Consider the following 20,854-nt stretch of genomic DNA (forward strand, 5'->3'; position numbering starts at 1 on the left):
ATGAGAGAGAGGAGCGAGACCTTCATCAGGCAAAAAAGGAGGACCAGTAGCACCTCCATCCACAGGGCAGCAGGGCTCACTGAAAGGTTTGATGAGGATGAAAATGATGTTTGACCTTTGCACTCACCACATCTCAACCCAGCTCAACACCTATTGGACATTTTGGAGCGGCACGGTGCTCTCCACCACCATCATCAAAACACCAAATGAGGGAATATCATTTGGAAGAATCCCACTAAGCAAAAAGTGGTCCAGAAAACGTTAAAAAGACATCTTTTCTGTACCTCCAGAAGACGTCTTCAGATGGACCAGAAATAACGTTTTTAATACGTCTTTCCTGGACGTTGTTACAACGTCATCTGTAAACCTTCAGAAGACATTGTAAAGTTTCTGAAAAAAAAAAAAATTAAATATGCTTGCAACCCTTGTGACCCCGTGGACATACGCTTACCTGCCAGCGCTGTGCTGTTTGTAAGTTGTGTAGGGTTGTTGTCGTTGCTTAGGCGGGGAGTCCATCCCAGGTCTCCTGCATGGCAGGCAGAGACACTAACCGCTGTGTCATTGAGGCTTCTGTAACTTGGATGAAAAATAAGGCTCTGTAAATCACACAGCATGCAAAACTAGTTTACCTACTACTTTACCCGAAATTTTTGCATGTGCAGTGAAAATAGTGGCCAGTGGAGCAATTTTAAGACAAGATTTTTAGGCGATTTTCCAGGGCTGCTCCACTCTAGCCATCAGGTCTCTCACTCTAGCTCACGCAATACACGGCCAAACAATGACTGGGCTGTGAGGCTTTGAAAATGCATGGGTGTCGGCCGGTTCCCCATTATTTTTCATTGAAGGTGAAAATCGCAATTTTAAACATAAATTATGAAAAATTGCAATGTCGGATCAGTCACACCGCTTCTACTCGATAAGACGCACGTTTCTCGTATTTGGTGGGTGGACGCAGGTCAAAAGCTCTGTTTCAACTAAATATGGACGTCTTATTGACGTTTAGATTCTGTTCTGGACAGACTGACGTGATATCTACTTCTGTTGGACGTCCACGGACGTTGCTTGCTCAATGGGATGGAGCTCCGTTCCTCCAGGAGATTTCCAGAGACTTGGAGAATCGAACGCTGAGGAGCACTAAAGCTGCTTGGGAGGCTTCAGGTGACCACACACCTTACTGTAAGACACTTTATGTTAGTTTTTCACTTGAATTTGACACGAAAAAAGGGACGTGTTTGAATTGATTGCAAGTTCACAATGTCAGCACCAAGTCAAGATGCAAGAGTCACAAAAACAACGCTTAACAACTTGAGAGAAATGTCGGAAATAAGCTCATCTTCTTCACCTAAACACGACTGTCAAAACCTCAAAGCAGAAGTGAAAAATAACTGAGCAGTTTCCATGAAAAATAACACACTAGCATGCCCTAAATATAAAGAATTAACTTGCAAGCCTCCTGTCAGACTGTTGGCGATCCCTCTGATGTGAGCAGGATGAACAGAAAACCAAACGCGCAGGCCGTTCTTTTCAAAAATCCTAATGTTTATCTGTCTGCAGGTAAGATGCTCTCTACACCTAATCTGCACAAGTTCTCATCTTGAACACAAAACCAGATGATTTACCACTAATCTGACTGATTCTGTGATGCAAATGTTTCCATGTTTGAATGATGAACTTACCAAAGTACAACAAATACTACTACCATTATTATTATATGATGTTGCTGGTGTATTTTCCCTGTACATTGTTCTGATTTTCAGTTTTTTATCATGTATGATTTGTCAGAGACAATTGAGGAAGGGGAGGACTCTGTTCATGCAGTGGAACACACTGCTGACAAAAATCCAGACTTTTCAGGTAAATTTTGAAATCCACATGATTATGATTATGATTCTGTAAAAACGATGATGTTTTGGGTAAAGGTAAGAGTTGAACACAATATGTAGTATTTTTCAAAGGATGTGTGTTTCCTAAAAAAAAAAAAAAAAAAAAAAAAAAAAAAAAAAAACTGACTCACATGAAAGTGTTTCCTATCAGCTGTTCAGGTGATCTGACTGGACTCTTTGTCTCTGCTAGATGAGAAGACTCCCTCCTTCTCTCCGTCTTTTCCACTGGTATCGGTGTGTTGGCTGATATTCTTAGTCATCATGGCCCTTCGTTTCTACTGTGAGTATTGACCCAACATTTATTCTGTCACATAAACAGGACATATTGTCCTAATTCATATTTAGATGTAGTCCTGTCAGCTTTACAGTTGGTCTGTAAAATAAAGTGAGGTTGGACTCGGAGCATCAAAAGTTATAATAACTTTTACATGAAGGCCAGTTGAACTGAAATGATTTGTAATACCATGTTCCACAGTGACAGAACAACAGATTCTTATTTTGTGGCTGATTTGACAGCCGAGATGTTTCTGTGTCCTTCTCTGCAGTTACCTTGCTCATTTCTGACAATATGGCCAAGCTGAGAGAAAACCAGACAGCTGCAGCGACAGCCAATCAGAACTTACTGTGCCTCAGCTCAGCCAATGACAGCTTGAGGAGGGTTCTCAGCGATCAGACGGTCCTCATTGGTGACCTGAGACAAAACAACAGCATCCTGACTTCAGAAAGTCAGCAGCTGCAGATGGAGAAGAGCGCCTTAGAGAGACAAGTGGAGAAGCTGAGGAGAGAGAGGACTGAGCTCAGCTTGACTCGGACACAGAGGATCCTTGATGCCTACTGCCCCAAAACAGGAGACAAGGAAGGTAATCTGAAAATCACTTCAGCATGGTCACAATAATGATGTTATGATTATAGTGATAATACTGAAATCACAAATCAGTAATCATGTTTGTTGATTTGTCTCTTATTCCCCTCAGAGAGACGGTGTAATCCTTGTCAGGAGGGCTGGCTTCTCTCCCCGTCCAAGTCCAGCTGTTATCTGGTTGTAAGAACAAATGATTTTAATGAATGGAAAACCTGGGAAGAAGCTAGAGAAGACTGCAGGCAGAGGAATGCAGATTTGGTTGTGATAGAAAATGGACAGGAGCAGGTAAAGGGAACATGACAGGAACAGAGAGAAGCATCGATGTCACAAACTGAGCTTGACACAGTTTGTGACAAAAAGTTTGTGACAAAAAAAAAAAACAACAACAACAACAAAAAAAAAACAAATAGAGTCCAAAAGTCTCAATGTGTCCATTTGAATGTGGTACTGAAACATCTCTGATTATTCATCAGGAATTCATCCGTGGAATCAGTCGTGAGGACGGTGACAGTAGTTTGTATGACTTCTGGATTGGCTTGAGAAGAACAAGTGGGGTCTGGAAGTGGGTCGATGGAAGTGATCTGACTGAAAGGTAAGACACATTTCTAAACACCATGACTCATAAAATCTGTCAACAGTTTTCTAACCATCATGTTCTTCCATCAGCTACTGGATATACCAACCTTTAGACAACAAGGACTGTGCACTTTCTGTCCAGGGGGTCTCAACTAAGGGATGGATAGCTTTGAACTGTGCTGATAAAAACCGATGGATCTGTGAAATGAAGGCTTTGTCTGTTCAGACATTGCTGAGTGTGTTTTGATGACTGACTCCACCTGTAGAGAAATCAGCTGGATTGCTCTTAATCATGAACAAATCATGGAGAGTTTCAGTTAAAATTGCTTTATGAACTTTGTATAATTATTTCTGCAGTTTTTTACGCAATTTACACAATCATTTAAGCAGTTTGTATTCTAATGACAATGTTTGTTTTGTTGATTTGGTGAAGAAGTGTCTTTTCCTGTGATCACATCACTGTTACCACGTTAAAATGTAATCTGTAACCTCCCAACCTGATCACTGTGTTCAACATCTCTGCAAGTAAACCTGCTGAAATCTTAACCATATTCTATGTGTGCATGAGATTATTTATTAATTTATTTATTTTTACCTCAAATTGCCAATTGAAGATTTAAAATGAACTTTAATCACGTAGGAAAGGATCTCATCAGACAGGATCCTGTAACATATATTATCCACAAAATACAAGAATAATACCAGAATAATAAGCCACAGCAGCTGCATGACACTTTGAATGATATTTTTATGCTGGCTCCAAATTTGCTGTGAAGTTCGTTTGACGCTGCTGGTACCACATCTAAAACACCTGATAAAACACCTGATATAACGTCTATCACACATTGGCCTAATATTATATCAGTTAAAATTTTCTCACTTGATACTCAAAAAAATACAGTGATTTATATGTATTCTTCATTATAGGACAATGCGAGTCCTAAATGCAAGTCTTGAGTTTAATGTTCCATTGATTTTTGTCAGTCTGATTGAGTGAAAAGTGATCTTTGAGAAGTGAACGCTCTTCAAAAACCAGTTCCAGAAACAAATCAACTCTATGCACAAAACAACACATCAGGAGAGTGAGAAGAACACACACTGAAGAGAAAAGCATATTAAAAAAAAAAACAAAAAAAAAAAAACAGAAACTTTACTACAGTACTTTACCTTACCATATTATAATAAACAAAATCATAATCAGGATTCCCAAACCCTCCTCCCATATTCTATAGGTGTAACTGTTGAATGTATTGGTGGTTCCATTCAAGCAAGGCAGTGTTGGATTTTGACCTCAGTGCCTCCCTCTGGTGGCCGTCTCTCCACACTGCAGCAGATAGTGACGTCACAGCAGGACATCAGCTCAGCTCTCTGAAGTAGGGATGGACTTTTTAGCCGATATGCAATCATTGCACCGATGCGAGGGTCTACGATGTGTTGCATCGGTTGGAATGGTGTGCATCGGATAGAATCTGGGCTGAAACCACGATGCATCGCCTTGTCAAAGCTTTGCATCGGTAAAATCCGATTCATTATTAATATAAATATTTTTTAAATGATTATTTTCAGTCAATTCACTTCCATAATTATCTCAGCAGTTCTCACAAGCGGACTATTTGTTGCGGAACGACAAACACACTCTGATTCATCTGTTCACCACTCGGCGTCACTTCTCACTGAATATCAACCTCCGGGCAACAGGCAGACTACTACCGTCAACAAGAAACACGTGTTGACTCGACTCCGCCAAGCGCTGGACATGGCAGACGCACAAGTTCATAGTTTGCCTAGCCATACATACAAGTCGCATGTTTGGCGTCACTTTGGATATTTTAAGAGGGATGGAAACCTTGACAAGTCCCAAGCCATTTGTAAGATATGCCGTCTTGTTATCAAGCACACAGGCAGCACGACCAACCTGAATACTCACCTGAGGCGACGACATGGACTCCGTTTACATGCACACCATATCCCGGTTCTGCGCTGCGCCAACTGGAATATTCCGTTTACATGTCATTTGGCATGTTCCCGTGTTTTGGCGTATTCCACTCTCTAACGTAATGTGACACTCAGCCTCGGGGGGCAGCAGTACATCTATAGGCATCTGGTCTGCCAGAAATACAGAAATAGCGACAGAAGAAAAAGAAGAAGACTACTACTTCTTCTTCTGTCGCTATTTGTTTTCCTCCCATCTTCTTCTTCTTCTGCTTCTTCGTCTTCTCCTTCTTCTTCTTTGGCGTTTAACGGCAGCTGGCATCCAATTTGTTGCATTGCTGCCATCTTCAGTATTATTTGAGCATTACATTGATGATTAATTTACACAGATTTGCATTGTTATTAGATTGTATTGAATCGTGATTGCATCGTGACTGCATCGTGACTGCATCGCGGTGGGAAGATAAATCGTATCGTATTGAATCGGAAGATGCTTCATGTTAATCGTTAGCGTATCGTACCGTAGCCTACATATCGAGATGCATATCGTATCGTCCCGGGGATGAAGATTTCCATCCCTACTCTGAAGCTTTGATGAAAACGCAGACATATCCAACAGTGCACAATTTCACAGTTAACTGCACTTTTTATGTATAATAGATCAGAAACTGTTGATTTTGGGGACAGACAATATCAGTGGTCTTTTTTTTTTTTTTTTTTTTTGGCAGCACACTGACATATTTAATTTCTGTGTTTAATTATTCATTATTTAAAATCATTTCTTTATGTAAAGGAAGTGTCCCAAAGTTTCCCCACCGCTGAGTGGAGGAGTCAAACTCTCCAAAGATTTTCTTAGTCTGTCTTTTAGTGTCTCAGTGTTTTTGGATGAAAATGGCCAAATGTAAAATGAATAAGGACATAAAAGGTACAGCCGCAGGTATTTTACCACTGACAGCTGCTCAAAATCCCTGCTGCTGCCTCGGTGCAGCCATCGGTGCAACGTGACTGACAGTTTCAGCCTCTAGAGGGCAGTGCAGCAAACATTTCCTCTCCTTATGTGATTTAAAACAGACAATAAAAAGTTGGTTTGGTTTGCCAAAAGCATGAGGAGTGCTCACAGGAGCAGGGATGAAGCTGACCCACCTGTGTTCTCCATGAGCCTCTTAAAGTCTCCATGAAATGACCTCACATGGCCTCCACTTCCTGTAAAGCAGAGTATCTCATATAGTGACAACACCCTGTACTAGTGGCTGGAAAGTCAAATTTCAACTGGTACAACCTTCACAAATTTTTAAACATCCTCTCTCATCCACCTCATCCCTTCAAAATAAAAGTGTGTCTCTCTCCCAAACTGAGATCCTGTTGGTTTGCACTTGTGAGTGATCCTTCCCTGCACCATGTCCCGCCCTAACTTCCTGTTTCAACAGGAAATCCATCAAATCAAGACAGTAAGAGTCCACTCACGAGCTCTTTAAAGGTCCAAGTGATCTCTCACCTTCATTGGACAAATTGTGAAACTGAGTCCTAGTGTCCCCGCTCTGCACATCTCTCTTATTTATAAAATATCTTGTATTTTGCAGCTGTACTTCCCTGCTGGTAAATTCAAACTGCTTTACTTTTGAACGGTGTGAAATGTGTTAGATGTGTAAAAGGCCTGGGACTGAAACAGGCCCTCCTGTCACATCTCCATCCTCCCTTCAGCATCTTCTGTCTCAGACAATACTTTAGGGTGGATTGGCCACCCAACTCTAATTTATTTTATTTAGTTTACTTATTAATTTCATCATTTGGTCTCAGTGCCTCACAAAAATATATGTATTTTTGTAAAGCACACACACAACTCACATCAACGTATGTGAGCAAAAATACAATTCAACTCTCATAATAGTGAATATCAGAGTCCAAATTTGCTGCATCAGCACTCATAAAGGCTTCAGTCCAGCGGTAAAGCAGCTCCGTCAGGGAGCAAATTATGAATCTTAGCCAAACAGCACATAAACATGTTAAAAACACTGGTTGTCTCAGTAATAAGCAGCAGCATGCACACACACACACACACACACACACTTCATGCTGGTGCATTTGTCCACTTTAAAAGTCTGAATATGCTGATGAGTGGACAAGTGTTGAACAATCTTTGCACCATAAGTAGACAAAACCACAGTCACAGTGGTTTGTTTTTCCTGTATTTTAGCAGACAAAGCAGCGTGTCTTTGCACAGTTATCTGCTCACAAGGCTCATAATACCACCTCTCAGCATCATCAGAGAAAAGACTTTTTTTATTTTGCTAATGCAACAGTGAAGTCAGGAAGCCACATGTATGTTGTCAGAGTTACTGCTGTGAAGGAGTTTGTCACACAGCCTTTGCCAAAAGATGATCATCTGACAGCTGAGGCTGATGGACTGAGCAGAGGAAACAACCACCTCCTCCTGCAAGGCAGGAACTTGTTTTTTGTTTTTTTTTGTTACAGTGTGTGACTTCTCCGAGCAGAAGCCACACAGCTTCTGGACAGACAGAGAAGCTGTCGAGTCTGAGCGATGGAGGGAGAGCTTAATTACGCTTCCATTGTTTTCAAAGCTAACAAGCCCTCCACATCCAAAGGTAAGAGTCATTTTTGACATTTGGCAGATCACAAAGAGAGAGTCCACTCTTGATACGGATCGAATGTCTTCCTTTATGTAATTGCAAAAGATTATTGTCTTATTATTTTCCACCTGTCAGCTAAACGTGAGGAGGAAACCGTGTATGATGACGTGAAGGTTCAGGGCAACACAGCAGATCTAAATACAGATACACAAGGTGAGTTCATGTCAAGGAATTTATTCAATAATCAGAATTATTTCCCTTTTTCCAAATGGAATAATACTATTACTACTACTATTACTGCAAATACAACTACTGTTGCTATTATTACTATTTCTGGTAGTTATGCTACTGCAGCTACCACTACTACTGCTGCTCTTACTACAGCTGTACTAATGCTCCTAGTACTGTTACAAGTACTACTACTGTTATTGTTAGTATTTTTCAAGATGCAAAAAGTTTTTCTGTCACAATCAACAAGGTGAACCCAAATTCTGGACGCAGACTCAGAGCTGAAGTGGTAAAAAAGGACTTTTTCAGTGATCCTGTGGCACGGGAAAAATCACATGGTTCGATTCCAAACATGAGAGCAAATGTAATCTTGAACACAAAGTTCAGGACAAGAAAAAACAGGGAGAAAAACTAGTGACACGACCACAGCCAGGACATTTTCAGGCTTGTATTGAGCAGCTGCCCATCAGAGTCAGAGACAGGCTCTTTTCATTGTCTGTTCAGCTGATGATGCTGAGTGCCCAGTTCTACTTCTGTTTATTGCAAACAAACCACAAACATGAAACGCATCACTTCCTGAGTAGCAGGGGAGCGATCACACCCTGAGCGCTTAGAACAGGCAATGGAAAAGCTTTATGATCAGTGTCAGTGTTAGGAAGGTCACTTTTGAAATGTAACATGTTGCAGATTACTAGTTACCTCGTTAAAAATGTAACACGTGAAACTATTTTAATTATTTAAATTACATTATCAAAGTAATGCAACTTGTTACATTATACTTTTCTAACAAATGGTTTAAATTGTGCAATAAAGATGCAGAGTGCAGTGGCACTGAGAGCTCAGTGCACTGCAACTAAAGAAAACACATTCAGGTACAGTAGACAAAACACAAGCAAATTAAGAATCTTCTTCATCTTCTTCATTTTCACTTTCTGCCACTGATCCGGGACCGGGTCGCTCTGGCAGCAGGATAAGGAGGTCAGCCCAGATGGTCTGCTCTCAGACCAGCTGCTTAGAGCGATGGGCATTGATTTGATTGGCAGACAAGAGGCAGGGCAAATTCAAACAAGAGAGCCAATGGCTGTCACACAATTCCTGCATAGCAGGAAGATGCAAAGCAACAGAATGAAAATTATATACCACATGTAAGCTTTTTACCCAAACACTTTGTAATCAGTTACATTAAAAACATGTTCTTCTCAGTAACTGTAACTGATTATAATTACACTTATTTGGGAATTTAATTGCATGTTACTAGTTACATGTAACTAGTTACTCTACTTACATGTGACTAGCTCCTCCTCAACACTGATCACTGTTGTGTTATATGAGTCAGTGAGTCACAAGTGGTAACAGGTTAGTAGTTTAAAATCAGCCCCACCTGCCCCACATCATTCCCTTCTCTCTGCATAATAAACTGCCAAATAATCAGGGATGCCTTAAAAATATCCTGAAGCTGTTTCTGTTCACTGATGTTTGCCATCAACAGGATTTTTAGGCGACAAGCCAGTGAGAGGACGTCACGGTGTTCAGCTGGTGGCGTGCTGTTTGGGGATTCTTTGTGTTGTTTTGGTCACGGCCATCGTAACACTCTGTTTCTACCGTAAGAACACACATAATAAAAGAAGGGGGTCTCTGATGTAATTTTGACAGAGATTTAATAAGAAAAGCCAAACTTCCAGGAGGTTAAGCAAACCTGCAGTACTTATCTCGCCGATTTTTAAGTTGCAGTTCCTGCTGCAGGAAATGACAGTGATGCAAAGGTGCTGCAACAGTTGAAAGAAAACAACCTGACCAGCATCATCAACATCCTCAGCTCAGAAATCACTGATTTAAGGAAGAACAGCAGCGATCAGACGTTCCTCACTGGTGACCTGAGACAAAACAACAGCATCCTGACTTCAGAAAGTCAGCAGCTGCAGATGGAGAAGAGCGCCTTAGAGAGACAAGTGGAGAAGTTGAGGAGAGAGAGGACTGAGCTCAGCTTGACTCAGCCACAGAGGATCCTTGATGCCTACTGCCCCAAAACAGGAGACAAGGAAGGTAATCTGAAAACCACTTCAGCATGGTCACCAAAATGATATTATGATTATAGTGATAATACTGAAATCAGTAATCAATAATCATGTTTGTTGATTTGTCTCTCTTATTTCTCTCAGAGAGACGATGTAATCCTTGTCAGAGGGGCTGGCTTCTCTCACCGTCCGAGTCTAGCTGTTATCTGGTTATAACAACAAATAATGTTAATGAATTGAAAACCTGGGAAGAAGCTGGAGAAGACTGCAGTCAGAGGAATGCAGATTTGGTTGTGATAGAAAATGGACAGGAGCAGGTAAAGGGAACATGACAGAAGAGTCCAAAAGTCACAATTTGTCCAATTTAATGTGGTACTGAAACATCTCTGATTATTCATCAGGAATTCATCCATGAAATCAGTGACAGTGATTTATACGGCTACTGGATTGGCTTGAGAAGAACAAGTGGGGTCTGGAAGTGGGTCGATGGAAGTGATCTGACTGAAAGGTAAGACACATTTCTAAACACCATGAGTCATAAAATCTGTCAACAGTTTTCTAACAATCATGTTCTTGCAGAACATGCAGACCCTTATTCCCTCCCGGTGAGTTTTCATCAGCTGTTCTAATCATAGCCATGTACATAGCTCCCGATGCTAATGCTAACACGGCCCTTAGCCTTCTACACAGCGCCATTTCCACCCAACTGAACAAATACCCAGAAGCAGTACACATAATAGCGGGGAACTTCAACCTCGTAGACTTAAAAGTAATGTTTCCCAAATTCCATAAGCATGTCAACTGTGCCACCAGAGGGAAAATCCTACTTGACAAAGTTTACTCTAACATGAAACAGGGCTATAGGTCTATTCTAGAGAACGACCGATAGTGGATTTGGCCGAAAGCCGAAAGTGCCAATAGTAGTTATCCTGAAAAAGGCTGATAGCCGATTATTTGCCGATAGTTGATTACTTGGCCAATAGTCAAAAGAGAGAGGGGCCAATAGTGCCGTTAACGTACCGTTAGAGTCAGAACGGACAAGCAATGATGTCAACTTCTAATGTAATAACCTTATGAATTTACATAGATATCTTGTGCTGAGGTGCACCTTCCAGAAAAATCGAAGCCAGTTTGGGACAGTTTGGGGTTTTTTTAAGGACGAGTTTTGTGTGTTTATTTGGGGTGCCAGCCAGGTCTCTCTCCTGGCATTTGGATTTTAGTTCAGTCAAGTCAGTTTAAATATATGTACCAAACCCTCACAAAGGACATATATGGCAACATAATACATCCCATATTGAATGACACACAAATTCAATACACAACACACACAACACTTGGAGTTTTAAGGTGAAAAAAGGTTTGCTGTATTATCAGTCTTTTTAAGTCACAACTCAAATCAGTCATTATCAGACAACTCATAATCACAACATTCATCATGTCTTCCTTTTAACTAAAAGACGTTTTGGTTTCTTTTAATCAGACATAGGTTAAGGGATGTTTATTTACCTTGACAGTTTCAGATGTAACTTGAATTGATGTGCGAACGTATGACGAGTTCGGGGTGTGTGTACTGGTGGTCAGCTTGTGATGTAATGCAGGTTGTCACACTCCCTCCCCCCTGAGAAAAGCCTGACATATGCTCTTCACCAACATAACTCTGCAATCTCTGCAGAGAGCCACACGTGTTTCCGTGACCGTGGCGCGTGCTCAGCTCGTTTTAGTAATGTTTGGCCGATACTATCGATGGGGCCCGATACTATCGGCCTGCCGATTAATCGGTCGTTCTCTGGTCTATTCCAACACCCCACCTGGGCCGGTCGGACCACATATCCCTGTTTATGTTACCAGCTTACACCCCTCTTAGGAAGAAAGCCCCCCCACCTCAAAAACTATTCAGACATGGCCTGATGGTGCCTCCTCACAGCTACGGGAGAGTTTTGAAAACACAGACTGGAGCATCTTTGAATCTCAGGACCTGGAGGAGTACACCACATCTGTACTCTTCTACATCAAGCACTGCACAGACACTATCACTGTTGAAAAATGCATGTGGGTATACCCTGGATGACAAGAGAAGTCAGGACCCTGCTTAGGGAAAGAAATTCCACCTTCAGGTCCGGTGTCATGTCTCTGTACAGTGCAGTCAGGGCAAACCTGAAAAGGGGCATCAGACAGGCCAAGCTGGTCTACAAAAACAAGATTGAGGACCATGGGGGTCCAAAACATCACAAACCACAAACCCAGATCCAACGTGGTAGATGGAAATGCTGCGCTAGCAGAGGAGCTTAACTTCTTCTTTGCTCGCTTTGAGCATAACCTCAGCAGTGGCTTCATCACATCTTCCACCAGGTAACACCAGCCACACCTTCACAGTGGAGGAGCATGAGGTGAGGCGTGTGCTTAGGAAAGTAAACCCCAGGAAAGCAGCAGGACCCGAGCACGTCCATGGGAGGGTTCTTAACCCTCCTATTATGTTTGGGGTCAATTTGACCCCAGCCAATGTTTAATGTCTCTAAATAAATGATTAACATCATTTTTTTTTGCTTCATATTTAATGAGTGTTCCTAATGTAATGGGCACTACCAGGTAAACATGAAATTGACATGATGATATATTTTCAATGTCCTGTACACACTTTGTAACGCATTGGTTATAAATAACAAAAATCGTTACTTAGAAATAATATAAAGCCATTAAAACACCACAAATTAATATTTCTTTCCAATTTTAGATCAATCAGTGAGATTTTATGGTGATTTGAATATTTTTCCATTGTCGTGTAATAGGAGTAGGGGTGGTGGGGAGTTATATTTTATTTAAATGGCTATTTAGGTCATCAACAAACAAACATAAAGTATCTGACACATAAACTTTGATGACAATTTTAGTTATAATAATTTAGTGGAGGTTTAAACTGCAGGGGTCAAATTGACCCCAAACATAAAAGATGTTCAAAAATGTGAACATAACAGGAGGGTTAAGGAGTGCGCTGACCAGCTCTTGGGGGTTTTCACTGAAATATTCAGTCGTTCCCTAGCACAGGCCACTGTCCCATCCTGCCTGAAATCCTCAACCATTATCGCTGTCCCAAAAAAGACCACCATCAACAGCCTAAATGACTACAGACCTCTCTGGTTCTCACTCCGGTCATTACCAAGTGCTTTGAGAAACTGGTCAGACCTCACATCATCCAAGCACTTCCACCTTCACTTGACACCCACCAGTTCGCATGCAGGAAAAACAGATCAACAGAGGATGCCATCGCCATAGCCCTCCACACAACCCTGACCCACCTGGAGCAGAAGAACAGTTATGCCAGGCTTCTCTTCCTTGACTTCAGCTCGGCATTCAACACAGTCATTCGTGACATACTGGTAAACAAATGAATCAACCTTGGCCTCCCACACTCCACCTGCATCTGGATTAAGGACTTCCTCACCAACTGCCCACAGAGTTAAAGTAGGGTCTCACCTTTCCCCAGCACTCCGCCTCAACACCAGCTCCCCCCAAGGTTGTGTGCTGAGCCCTCTACTCTACACTCTGTACACCCATGACTCTGTACCCCCACCCACCCAAGCAACTCTATCGTGAGACAATGAGTCTGCATACAGGGATGAGGTGGAAAAACTATTATCATGGTGCAGCGCCAATAACCTGGTCTTAAAAACAAAAAAGACCAAGGAAATAATCATAGACTTCAGGAAACTCAGACCCGACCCCCTTCCCATACACATCAACGGGGACTGTGTGGAGAGGGTCTCTGTTTTTAAGTTCCTGGGCCTTCACCTGAATGATGACCTCACCTGGAAATCCAACACTACTGCGCTGATCAAGAAGGCACAGCAGTGGCTCCACTTTTTAAGGGTACTGAAAAACAACGCCCTAAACAAGGAACTGCTGGTGTCCTTCTACAGATGCTCTGTGGAAAATGTACTGACGAACTGCATCACAGTGTGGTTTGCCAGCTGCACTGTCCAGGAAAAGACAACGTTCTTTAACTTACTGTATATTTATTGTTTTTTTTTTTTTTTGTTTTTTTTGTTTTTTTTCACTGACTGTTTTTGTTTTAGTTATTTCTTCTTTTATTCTTTCTATTGAAAGGCACTGGAAATGGAAATGCACACAATTTCATTATGCTTTTTGGTATAATGACAATAAAGATTTTCTGATTTCTGATTTCTTCCATCAGCTACTGGATGTACCAACCTTTAGACAACGAGGACTGTGCAGTTTCTTTCCGTTGGAGCTCACCTGAGGGATGGAGAGCTTGGATCTGTGCTGACAAAAACCGATGGATCTGTGAAATGAAGGCTTTGTCTGTTTAGACATCGCTGAGTGTGTTGTGATTATTGAATCCACCTGTCAAATCAGCTGCATTGCTCATATTCATGAACAAAACATGGAGAATTTCAGTTAAAATTCCTTGGTTTTCTTTGCATAATCATTTACTGTAAAAGAGCATTTTATTGCAGAGCTGTACTTGAAATACTGTCATTCACATCATTTCCAACACAACCAGCATCAACCAACATTGTTTGAAGCAGTTTGTATTCTAATGACAATGATTGTTTCGTTGATTTGGTGAAGAAGTGTCTTTTCCTGTGATCACATCACTGTTACCTTGTTAAAATGTAATCTGTAACATCCCAACCTGATCACTGTGTTCAACATCTCTCCAAGTAAATCTGATGAATTCTTAACCATATCCTGTGTGTGTATGAGTTTTTGTATTGTATTTTAATTTTTACCTCAAATTGCCAAGCCTTCCTCTCTGGCCTCATTTGAAGCCACAGGAATTATTTTTTTTTATCCTCCTCATGGCGCTCCATGATGACAGTTTGTTCCTCCTGAGTGAAGTAGGCAGAAGAAGAAGAGTCACATGACGCAGCAAACGTCCCTTTAAATGTGAACACGCTCAGAGCAGAGAGCTGGGCTGCACAAAGCGACTTGATAACCACCGTCGTGATACCAGTTATCTCCCCTTTGGGCTTCAAGTTTTGTGGAGCGAGCTCACACACAGAAAACCTGGCTCTGCTGAACTGGCTTGGTGGTGCAGCCCTCAGGTTACATACACTGTCAACATCAACATCAACAACAACACAGCTCCTCATGTGGGATGGGAAGCCTCATTCATCAGAGAAAACAGCAGGATCTGTATTAGAATTTGGAAAGTGGGATTTCCCTGTTTGAAATGAAAGAAGGCAGCTTACATGAAGGCACATTTCTGGATTTCTGCTGCATGAAACAACAGGGGAGGTAAATGAGGCAGGAAAGAGCAAAGACAACCACTTGTTGGGAAACAGGTTTTTTTATGGGTTGCCTTCAATATGGGGTGCTCTGAACAAAAATGACGGATTGTGACTTTAATGTACAGACAAATGAAACAAAGGACAAAATGTGTCTTCGTAAGCTCTTCATGAGCCACCATGAGCCTCCAAAATTTAATTTAAGTTCTGATTGTTCCTCATTTTTTCTATTGTTCCTTTTCCATTGTTTTACTGATGTTGTAGGAGATTCAGTGTAGTTTTAATTCACAGTTTTATCTTTTAGTGCTGTGGCTGCTGTTGGCCTGCAGCTCCAGCAGCGGCTGATGCAGTGTGAGCTTAAGGGTTGCTGTGGCTCTGCTTCTGGTTTTGATGTGTGGTTGTATGTTGGGGGGGTGGGGGTGTTTTCTCAGGTTTGGTTTTAGCACAGCGTACTTCCTGTGCATTGGCCTGACTTGAGTGCTGCACCACTGGAGATAGTGGTTTCCATTTTTAACTTTGTTAAAAGGCTTCATGCTTTGACCCTGATTATAATAAATCAGCCTTTTGCGGCATTTTGAACCACACTGGCTGCCCTTAGAATAAATTTCACTATGGCTGTTTCGTATATGCTATAAGCCTATACTCAGTGGCCACTTGATCAGGTCCACCTGCACAATCTAATGCAGTTAATTTCAACAGTTCTGCCATAAATTCTACCTTTGAACAAAGTTTATAATATTAAGTTTGTGTTGACCTTGTGGAGAATGTGTCAGTTTTATTCTCTGTTTATTATTGAGGTTGTAGTTTGCAGATGTTGTACTGGACTACATTACATTGAGAGCTTTTTTCTAATATTTTTGTCCCACCTATTTATATACATAAGGGGGACAGAATACTAGAAACACCTCTCAAAAAAATGCAGTCCAGTCCAACAGCAGCACTAACTAGGAACTCAATGCCAAACATAGAAGTGTATGAACACCTCTTTTACTGTGACAAAAAGAAAAGCTGAGCATTGTAGGCAGCAGAGAAGGAAACTTTATGGAAGTTGTATTGGATTAGATTGTACAAGTGGAACTAATTAGATGGTCACTGAGTGTATATCTTCATATATGCATGTGATGCATGTATGTATGTGATAAGAGTATATCATATTATATGTAACATTTATGGCAATAGCTGTGGTATAGTGGAATATGTGTCATATATTACATTTCCATATGGGACATTATAATACAAAGATTTGCCACTTCTTCCCTCAGAGGGAAGGCTCACTGCAAATCAATAGGAAGTTATTCTGAGTGATCACCTTTTATCCTGAGAGGAAACGTGTCTGTCCTGATGGGAGTCGTCTCTTCCAGGATGACCACGCTGAGACGCTGAAGAACACGACACACACAAATTTCATGAGACAGGTGCGTGAGAGAGGGACAAGTGGATCCAGAGTTGCAGACTCCCACACACTGCCAAACTTGCAAAGATACATATATTTCTGATGTTTTGGTGTGTCATGGAATTATTTATTGCTCAGTGTTGGTTAGTTCAAAGGATGTGGGGGAAACTCCCCCCCTTTACACCTCCTGGTCACATGTCATTACATATCATTTGGTTTGGTTAAACTCTGACTGGTTAGGACTGTCACCAAGCAGAAAACAAGGCCTTCCTGTCTCCTCATCAGCTCATTAGATACAAAGTGGTGAGTGTGATGAGTTCAAAGAAACACTTCAATTCAGCAGTGAGTACACTGCAGCCTGGGAGTGTTTGTGTTTCCTGCACACCAACACACACACACACACACACACACACACACACACACACACACACAATGAACTACACACTGGCACAAGCTCACATAACAAAATACAAACACAGAATACACATGAATATAGAATAAAAGTGGCTACATGATTTTAATGATACACATAAGTAGATATATGATTGTTAAGGATGAGTGCATGATTTCAGTTCGCTCCATTTTTGGCATTTAAATCATAGTAGGGGCGTTACACTTCTCTGCACTGCACTTGTTAAGCAAGCTGCAGTTTTTTGCCTTTTCTCACTGCAACTTGTGAGCAGCACCAAACCCTTCAATGACTGGAACAAATTCTAGGTTATGATGAGAGAGAGGAGCAAGACCTTCATCAGGCAAAAAAGGAGGACATGTAGTGACAAGGTTTAACCACTTTAGAGAAACCTCTGAAATGAGCTTAGCTGCTTCACCTGAACAGGACTGACAAAACCTCAAAGCACAAGTTAAAAATAACTGAGCAGTTTCCGTTAAAAATAACACACTGGCACGCTCTCAACATAAAGAATTAACTTGCAAGCCTCCTGTCAGACTGTTGGCGATCCCTCTCATGTGAGCAGGATGAACAGAAAACCAAACACGCAGGCCATTATTTTCAAAAATCCTAATGTTTATCTATCTGCAGGTAAGATGCTCTCTACACCTAATCTGCACCTTGAACACAAAACCAGATGATTTACCACTAATCTGACTGATTGTGTGATGCAAACGTTTCCATGTTTGAATGATGAAGTTGCCAAAGTACAACAAATACTACTACCATTATTATTATATGATGTTGCTGGTGTATTTTCCCTGTACATTGTTCTGATGTTCAGTTTTTTTTTTATCATGTATGATTTGTCAGAGACAATTGAGGAAGGGGAGGACTCTGTTCATGCAGTGGAATACACTGCTGACAAAAATCCAAAATTTTCAGGTAAATTTTTGAAGTCCACATGATTATAATTATGATGATGATTCTGTAAAAAAGATGACATATGGGATAAAAGTAAGAGTTGAACATAAAATGTAATATTTTTCAAACAATGTGTGATTAATGCTAGAGAAAATATAATGCATGAAACAGTTTTCTATCAGCTGTTCAGGTGATCTGACTGGACTCTTTGTCTCTGCTAGATGAGAAGCCTCCCTCCTTTTCTCCTTCTTTTCCACTGGTATTGGTGTGTTGGCTGATATTCTTAGTCATCATGGCCCTTCGTTTCTACTGTGAGTATTGACTCAACATTTATTTTGTCACATAAACAGGACATATTGTCCCAATTCATATTTTGATGCAGTCCTGTCAGCTTTACAGTTGGTCTGTAAAATAAAGTCAGGTTGGACTCAAAGCATCAAAAATTATAATAACTTTTACATGAAGGCCAGTTGAACTGAAATGATTTGTAATACCATGTTCCACAGTGACAGAACAACAGATTCTTATTTTGTGGCTGATTTGACAGCCGAGACATTTCCGTGTCCTTCTCTGCAGTTACCTCGCTCATTTCTGACAATATGGCCAAGCTGAGAGAAAACCAGACAGCTGCAGCAGCAGCCAATCACAACTTACTGTGCCTCAGCTCAGCCAATGACAGCTTGAGGAGGGTTCTCAGCGATCAGACGGTCCTCATTGGTGACCTGAGACAAAACAACAGCATCCTGACTTCAGAAAGTCAGCAGCTGCAGATGGAGAAGAGCGCCTTAGAGAGACAAGTGGAGAAGCTGAGGAGAGAGAGGACTGAGCTCAGCTTGACTCGGACACAGAGGATCCTTGATGCCTACTGCCCCAAAACAGGAGACAAGGAAGGTAATCTGAAAACCCCTTCAGCATGGTCACAAAAATGATTTTATGATTATAGTTATAATAATGAAATCACAAATCAATAATCATGTTTGTTGATTTGTCTCTTATTTCTCTCAGAGAGACAGTGTAATCCTTGTCAGGAGGGCTGGCTTCTTTCCCCGTCCAAGTCCAGCTGTTATCTGGTTATAACAACAAATAATTTCAATGAATGGAAAACCTGGGAAGAAGCTGGAGAAGACTGCAGGCAGAGGAATGCAGATTTGGTTGTGATAGAAAATGGACATGAGCAGGTAAAGCACAGCAAAAACTCAAAATCTTACCAAGATTATTTGTCTTATTTCAAGTCAAAAATGTCTTATTACTAGTCAAAATATCTCATTACACTTAAAATAAGACATGATCATCTCAGAAGTAACTTGTTTTTAGACAATTGTCTAAAAACAAGTTTCAAGTGAAAATTTGCTTGAAACAAGTGAAAATTTGCTTGTTTCATTGGAAAAATTTGTTTCTTGTTTCTAGCTAATTTTCACTTATTTCAAGTGAATTTTCACTTTTTCCACTGGTAAATTTTGCCAATGAGACAAGCAAATTTTCACTTGTTTCAAGTGAATTTTCACTTGAAACAAGTGAAAATTGTCTAAAAACAATTTACTTCTGAGGTGATTATGTCTTATTTTAAGTGTAATGAGATATTTTGACTAGAAATAAGACATTTTTGACTTGAAATAAGACAAATAATCTTGGTAAGATTTTGCGTTTTTGCAGTGAGGGAACATGACAGGAACAGAGAGGAGCATCGATGTTACAAACTGAGCTTGAAACAGTAGGAAAAAAAGAGTCCAAAATCACAATGTGTCCATTTGAACGTGATACTGAAACATCTCTGATTATTCATCAGGAATTCATCCAGGAAATCAGACAGGAGTCCACTCACGATAGTTCCTACAGCTACTGGATTGGCTTGAGAAGAACAAGTGGGGTCTGGAAGTGGGTCAATGGAAGTGATCTCACTGAAAAGTAAGACACATTTTTAAACACCATGAGTCATAACATCTGTCAAAAGTTTTCTAACGATCATGTTCTTTCATCAGCTACTGGATATACCGACCATTTGACAAGAAGGACTGTGCAGCTTCTTTCCAATGGAGCTCATTTAAGGGATGGAGAGCTGAGAACTGTGCTAAGAAAAACCAATGGATCTGTGAAAAGAAGGCTTTGTCTGTTTAGACATTGCTGAGTGTGTTGTGATTATTGAATCCAGCTGTAGAGAAATCTGCTGGATTGCCCATACTCATGAACAAAACATGGAGAATTTCAGTTAAAACTGCTTGGTTTTCTTTGCATAATCGTTTACTGTAAAAGAGAATTTTACTGCAGAGCTGTAATACTGAAATACTGTCATTCACATCATTTCCAACACAAGCAGCATCAACCAACATTGTTTGAAGCAGTTTATATTCTAATGACAATGTTTATTTTATTGATTTGGTGAAGAATTGTCTTTTCCTGTGATCACATCACTGTTATCATGTTGAAATGTAATCTGTAACCTCCCGACCTGATCAGTGTGTTCAATATCTCTGCAAATAAAGCTGTTGAATTCTTAACCATATTCTATGTGTGCATGAGTTTATTTTAATTGTATTTTATTTTTTACCTCAAATTGCCAAACATTACTCTCTGGCCACAGTAATCATCTGAAATAAGGCAGAAGAAAGAAGCCAGCTTACATGAAGGCATTTTTGTTGAATGAAACAACAGGGGAGGTAAATGAGACAGGAAAGAGCAAAGACAACCATTTGTTGGGTTTTGTCCTGGTTGCCTTCAATATAGAGGAACTCTGAAAGAAAATGATGGATTGCGGCCTTAATGTAAAGAAAAATGATTGCATTTACATCCAGAGATGATTTCTCTTCATTCACCTTAGCAGC

The 20,854-nt window shown here is 40.7% G+C and overlaps 1 protein-coding gene across 1 annotated transcript; it reads left to right on the forward strand.

Moving 5' to 3' along the window:
• The first annotated feature begins 7,792 nt into the window (after window positions 1-7,792).
• On the forward strand, window positions 7,793-19,944 carry LOC115374324 (asialoglycoprotein receptor 1-like). Its single transcript, XM_030073181.1, has 7 exons — window positions 7,793-7,856; window positions 7,977-8,054; window positions 18,257-18,346; window positions 18,612-18,662; window positions 18,705-18,926; window positions 19,041-19,213; window positions 19,822-19,944. The coding sequence occupies exons 1-7, from the start codon at window positions 7,793-7,795 to the stop codon at window positions 19,942-19,944; spliced, it is 801 nt and encodes a 266-aa protein (XP_029929041.1).
• The last annotated feature ends 910 nt before the right edge of the window (window positions 19,945-20,854 follow it).

This window comes from Myripristis murdjan, chromosome 16, assembly GCF_902150065.1.
Source record: "Myripristis murdjan chromosome 16, fMyrMur1.1, whole genome shotgun sequence".
NCBI lineage: Eukaryota > Metazoa > Chordata > Actinopteri > Holocentriformes > Holocentridae > Myripristis > Myripristis murdjan.